This window comes from Pseudopodoces humilis, chromosome 3 (assembly GCF_049639895.1).
Source record: "Pseudopodoces humilis isolate 2021_Gansu_Grassland_sample_001 chromosome 3, ASM4963989v1, whole genome shotgun sequence".
In the NCBI taxonomy this organism is placed as follows: domain Eukaryota; kingdom Metazoa; phylum Chordata; class Aves; order Passeriformes; family Paridae; genus Pseudopodoces; species Pseudopodoces humilis.
In genome coordinates this window covers 17,454,398-17,460,859 of record NC_142202.1, presented here as the reverse complement: position 1 = coordinate 17,460,859, position 6,462 = coordinate 17,454,398, and the positions used below count along the sequence as shown (strand labels likewise).

The following is a 6,462-nucleotide window of genomic DNA, read 5'->3' as shown; positions in this document are numbered from 1 at the left end:
TGTTCTGGGGTTTTTTAAAAAAAATGTCTGGTCAGAGATCAGAAGCACAAATGACACTGTATTCAAAGGAAAGTTATAATAAAAAGCAAAATTCCTTTTGCTAAACCCCGAAGGCCTTGTTTCAGTGCCATGTTTTGTTCAGAAAGGACATTGGTTCAGTAATGTGACAGAGAACGCTACAGTTCTGAGAATGAGAATTGAATCGAGGCCAGATTAATGCTGCTGCAGGGTAACGACCGTGTTACCCTCACGCTGATCTACTCTGACACAATATGGACTTGGTTCATGTAATGAGGACCATGGGGGATACATCTTCCAGAGCTGGAAGCCTTGAGGAAGTTGTGGAGTTGACCTGTGTTTCCACAGTGCCTCTCCACTAGAGAAACTTAGAACTTCCCTGATTGCTTTCTGCTTTCAAGAGTACCTCACAGCATCACACAAAGTTTGAGAGCTGAGTTTTCATCTTCCTCAGGGTTAAGAGCAATTCAGTTTCTTTAAGAGGAAAGGCTGGATTTGGAGAGCCTTTTCTCCTTCCATCAGAAAAGAAAGTAGCTTTCTGTAAAGCAGAGTTGGGGGTATGTAAACCATGTAAACATCTACTGCAGCTGCTATCACTGAATCACTCAAAAACACACCCTACACTTGCAGTTCAAGTGTTAGTGCAAGCATTTGGAATAGCAGGCTTTTGACTGTCTCAGTGAGTAAGGTTTCTCACAAGTGCTCTGTCCAAAAGGCAGCCTGAGGGAGGAAAAAAGGAAAACAGTGCAAAATAATAAAAAACCCTACTGGGAGGCCATTACAGCTTTACTGCCAGAGTACAAGCAGCCATTGAAGTTGCCATCTAGGTGTTACATTCTTACAGTACAAGTGTAAAGCTTTAGATTTCAGATGAAAGACAAGCTGGAACATCACTGAAGCATAAAACAATCCCGAAGTCTGTGGTGTGTGCAGCAGCAGTCCTGGCACTGAGACGGTTCACAGAAAAAAAAGCAAGGGATAGAAGCAACTTTAAAAATGATATTTCACACTGAACAGACATTAATTCACAATCAGTTAAATACAAAGCTCTACTTGTGTATTTAACAAAAAATACTTCAAAATTGACATTTCATATAACTGGCATTAATACAGACATCTACAAGCTGGGGAAGGGTCCAGGTAAGCAGCAGAAACGATGGGTTTGTACTTCAAGGGACAGTATTTCAGTTTGCACGGTGGCTGATGATACACACACTGATGAATATCCATGATTAAAAGTCAAGTTCTCAAAGTTCAGGATCTTTCCTTCCCCATACAAGCCTTTGTGAGGGTCAGTGTCTCCTCCCTTGCCCATCCTTGCTAATAGTAACAGAAGTTGGATGGAATCTCCCTCTGGATGCACCAGCATTCACCCTGGACACACACACCCAACTGCAGTGCTTACCCTGGATGGCAGAGCTGGACGGAACTCCAGAACCTGCCCTTCCACCTTTCAGGGGCACTCAGATCCTGCAATTGCTCAGTCAGAACAAGTCCTGAGCCAGCCAGGGACCACTGACAGGTAAATGAGCCAAGCTCAGATTTAGTTGCAACCACAGATTAATCCTTTGCTCCGTCCTTTTGCAGAGTTCAGAGGATGATTTGTATTTGGTTTTTAACAGTAGGTATCCTCCTTTAGTGTGGTGTCCAGACTGCTGCATTCAGAGGTGTTTCCTTAACTCACATGGATATCTTGATGGTTATCCATCAGTTTTAAAACAAGTGGGATATTATAAAGACCCATAAACAGGACAGTTCAACTGCGCTTTTTCCCCTCCAACCAGCAGTGGAATTTGAGAAAGTGTTGCTGACTTTTGTTGTAACACCTAAATAATGTCATCCCTAGTAATACCAGAGCAAAGAAAGGCAAGAAGATTAGGACATTCAAAACCAGCTTTTTATCCTAATCAATATGGTAAAGCTAAAAATGCTGAATAGCTGAGTGGAGACAGACAAACAGCATGAGGAAAAGTAACATCCCTTCCCTTAACACGTGATGTAACATCTTGGGGTGAGGCAACAGAAAAGAGAGATGGATGATACACCTGCATCCAGGCTGTTTAAAATAACTGACATTATTCTGGGAGCTGGGTCTTTAGTTAGCATAGCAGAGTATTCAGGCACTAGTTAGATATGCAAGAAGTTTATCAAACCATAAAGTATCATATTAAATATCCACGCAAATATATGAAAGATTTGACTGGGTTCTACTTCTGTCCCTTTTTCAGGTCAAAAGGTGAATGCAAGTGTGTCATAATAAGCCAATGTCCTGCAGCTTATAACACACCAAATCAAAAATATAGAAAATAAATGATAATCCTATCTACTTACATAAAAAGGTAATTTTTTGAGTAAATTTCCAGACTTGCACAAAATATGCAGAAAACTGCATACAATCAGTTTCCATAAGAACAGCAGTTTCATGTAAAAGGTGGGTCAGCCTGCTAGCCAGACCTACTTTATACAAAGCTCTGGAAAACTGACACTTCAGCACTGAGGGCCTGTCCTGCTGTCACTGAAATGGCAAAATGCCCACTGCCACCGGGACCAAAGCCCTGGAGAACGCCTCTCTATCCCCCACCCACCTTTGCAAACCACTCTGTGACAAGGTAACAGAAAAGAATAGCTCTATTAGGGAGTAGCAGTGATTAAAAGGATTGTTACATGCATCCAAAACTCAGGCAAGGCTGTTAAATCATAGTTCAGTTCTCATCTGCAGTTGTCCTCCTCCTGACCTGACCACAGGGACTTGTGGCCACCCACCTGACCCGCATCCTCTGCTCCCTCACTTCAAAGCACTTGCAGTACCTCAAGCTCCTTCCCAGCCCACCTCGTCCTTCTCCCAGTCTTCTGTCACCCTGCTCACTCCAGAGGACTGTGAAATGCAGATGAGAGGAACTACAATAGCACAGCAGTGTAAACAGTTAGTAGGCCTGCCACATCTTTATTGCTGCAGGTTTGGCAAAGGGGCACTCTCCATCCTCAGGGGGAGCTTGAGGCAAAAGGAGAAGAATGGTTAAAGATAAAAAGTGATAAACAGCAAACTTAGGAAAAGCAGTCAACCTACATCAGGGCTCTTGGAAAAACCTGTAGCTGGAAGTTACTGAAAAAAATCTTGCACTTGCATGGTGGGCTTGTCCCTGCCCCTGAAGTAGTGCTGTGCAGTGGGTGATGGTCTCGTGTGACCTACTGGCATGAACAGAGTCGTCTTCCTGCCCTTCGGAGCCTAAGGCTACTACACAGCTACCAGGACTTGTGGTTCAGTTCACAGAGGTCTCACAACTGGGGTCATTCCTTGTGCAGTGTTTGATGGAGGTGAAGGTAAAGTGGTTTCTTGGTCAACAGTTGCAATTTCTTCCTTTTAAAGTCAGTGGGTTTTTTGTACCTGTAACCACAAGAAAATGCATTAATCCAAGCACTAATGGCTGTGCAGGAAGATGAAGGCAAACTAGAAAGCTCATCCTGTACAGATCTTATTACCCTCATCTTTTAAATAATCTGACAAGCCTTGCTGGAAGCAACAGTAATAAGTAGATGTACAGGAAGAAATGGTATTTTCTCCAGATGATTATTTTAACAGAAGAAAAATTTCAATATGTAAATTAACATAATATTTTTGTAAGGAGATTCCCAACATAATAATCTTGATTGTAGGAGAGACCCAGTATCAATCAGTACTTCAGAAGTACTCTAGCTAGCACAGACTAAGCACTTTTCCAAGAATTGCAAGATTCACCCTCTTCTTGAGTAAAAAAACAAACCCCAATCCTCAAACTCCTCCCTCAGACCTTCAGCCACTCAGCAAGGAGAGGATGCACACCACAGCCACTCAATACTGCTTTGAAATGTTCACAAAGTTAATTGCAAATTGCTATCTCATGCCTCAAATCAAATTTCCGTTACAGAAGTTCTGTACCAAAAGACTGAGTTGATTAATTTTTTTTTAAATATAGCAGATCTGACACTCAGGCTAAGCTCCAAATTAAAATCTCCCCTACAGACTTCATTAAATTCATACAACATTAAATTACAAACACCAGCATTTTATTTGGAAACTGGTCTAGTTTCTGAGAGGAGTCTCTAACCATCTTACTTGCCTAAAAGCATTTTATCTTCCCCTCTTTATTAAAAATGAAATACTCCTTATGGAAGTCAATCTAATGAGTCCAAGAAACCTTCCTTAATACAACAAGCCACACATTGTAGCTGAAGGCTGGTTCATTTCCTCTATCAGTGTCATCCGTAATTGTGAGTCACTTACAGTTCTATAACAATTGCCCCAGGTTTAATTTCATCCATCTCCATGAAAGCAAAGCACTTGGTGCTAGTAAACCTTTTCTTAGGCTTGTAGTGTTTGAATTCAAAGAAAATAGCTGCACCTAGGGGGAAAAATGGTTGAACAGAAAAGTTAAGTCTTAGTCATAATTGCTATCTGAAAACTTATCTGCCATTAAGTTGTTCTACTTAAATTGAAGGGAATTACCTCCCACATTTCTGTTATTTACTCAAAAGCTCCACTGTGTTCTTAAAATGCTCATCACACTTAACAGTTTAAACTCCTCACTCCACTGCTCACACCCAGGTACCAATGACTAAGCATGTGATAAAGCAACTCAATACCTATGTAGCAGAGCAGACTGCTCTGTTTTTATCTCTTTTCATTTCTCCCTTGCCTGTGAGCCATACCAATGACCAATTTGAAAGGCACAGGATGCAGAGGTCTATTTTTATCCTTGTCTAGATCTGGAGCCCTGCAGCACCACCTCAGGAGCAGCCCAGTGTTTGTGCTCCCAAAGCTCCTGGGCCCTTTTTCAGGTCTCTGGTACCACATACCTTTTGTTAATCTTTCAATGTGTTTCTGAATCTCAATGTCCACATTAAAATGGACATATGTGTCCTCCTTCCTCAAAGCCACAGGAGTATCTTGCACAGGAGTCAGATCTATCCCATTCAAATCTGCAGGAAAGAAACAGCATGAGAATGGCAGAAGCTTCTCAGACTTTAAGGTTCAGTTTTAAGAGATTTATCTCTCCTTATCCTGCCACAAAAAGTTAATCCACACCTGTATGTTTCCACAAAACCTAAAAAAGGGGCAATCATACCCCTTCACAATCACTTAATTTTCTTTCTGAGTACCACACAAAAGCAACTAAAGTTCTAGCAATATTTCAGTTAAAAAAATTGGAATTATCCCTCTTTTTATTTTTAAGAGTGCATTTCTTTCTGCTGTCAGCAAGATTCCATTCCCTGTGCACACAGGACTCCAGCAGAGCTCCAGCCCAAGTGGGATACACACCAAAGGCTGCCCTCCATACAGGGTCTGCAGGGCACAGCTCACACATCCTGTGTATGCCCTGCTTTGTCCCTAGACACAACAAGCATTATTCCTCTTGGGTTTTCCACAAAGGCATTGTAGAGCCACAAGTTGGACTCCAGATCTCAGCACCAGCCCGTGGTTTTGCTGCTCTGGCACAGCCAATCTTGTTTCTCACTAAACCTCTGCTGTTTCCAGGGGTACATTTGTCTTCTGTCTTTCCTCTCATTCTCAATCCCTTTCCCTGTGGCAGAGGAAGTTGCTAACAATGTAGCCAGGTTACAATGTTACAGGTATGGAGTGCAGATGTTGTGCTTGGAGCACAGGTGGAGGCCCTGGATGGAGTACCAGTGATTCCCCTCATCCAGGACATGGGCTGGGATTGCTAATGCTGCATCAAGAACAAACATCTCTCCAAACCTGCAAAAGAGCAGCTTGTTTTAAAACCGAGGAAATCAGATGCTAAATGTCTTCAGGCTCCTAACAGTGACAAAATGAGTCCTCAGAGTTACTTTTCCTGACCAAAAATCTTGGGAAATAAAAATACCAAAAGCATAAGCAGACTCAGCCATACCCTGCCCACACACTCACTTTTTGATCTTATTTTCTACCTCATTACTTGGCAGCCATCATTTAGAGGTAAATGAGTTTGGAAATGGAGCATCATGTTAACACAGACTTGTTGGGAAAGCAAGCCCAGCAATACAGAGTCTCCCTTAGCTCCAGAAGGGAAATGAGAGCTACAGCAGCAGTTTTAGTGATGTACAATGAGACAAACACTTCAGTAGCAAGGAACAAGGAATGTTTGCTTTACAAGCCCTGGTAAGTATTCAAGGGATATTTGATGCTGTGAACCTTCCTCCTGCCAGAGGACATCTGGTGGAAGAAGCACTGATCACACATCTGACAAGTGTTTCATCCTTACATTTAGTATCCAATAGCACATCTCAGGAGGACACATTCAAGGTCATTATCACAACTGAAAATAACTAGAGGATATTGGCTCAGCTACAGATTTTTACATGATAAACAAAAAAAAATCATCTGCCTACAAAGATTGTAAAGAGAAGCTGAATTAAAGCAGAACATGGGTAAGCAGCTTTGACTACAGGGGCTTCCTGCTGAGAAAT

At 42.0% G+C, this 6,462-nt stretch overlaps 1 protein-coding gene across 2 annotated transcripts in view; it reads right to left on the bottom strand.

Moving 5' to 3' along the window:
* Positions 1 to 770: 770 nt before the first annotated feature.
* The window catches only part of AIDA (axin interactor, dorsalization associated), a 28,795-nt gene continuing 23,103 nt past the window's right edge, over positions 771 to 6,462 (bottom strand). For both annotated transcript variants that reach the window (XM_014252869.2, XM_005523311.3), the window contains 3 exons: positions 4,852 to 4,974; positions 4,280 to 4,397; positions 771 to 3,403 (listed from right to left, as the gene is read on the bottom strand). In XM_014252869.2, the coding sequence (XP_014108344.1) occupies positions 3,307 to 3,403; positions 4,280 to 4,397; positions 4,852 to 4,974 (338 nt within the window). In that variant the 3' untranslated portion in view covers positions 771 to 3,306. The remainder of the gene's footprint in view (positions 3,404 to 4,279; positions 4,398 to 4,851; positions 4,975 to 6,462) is intronic.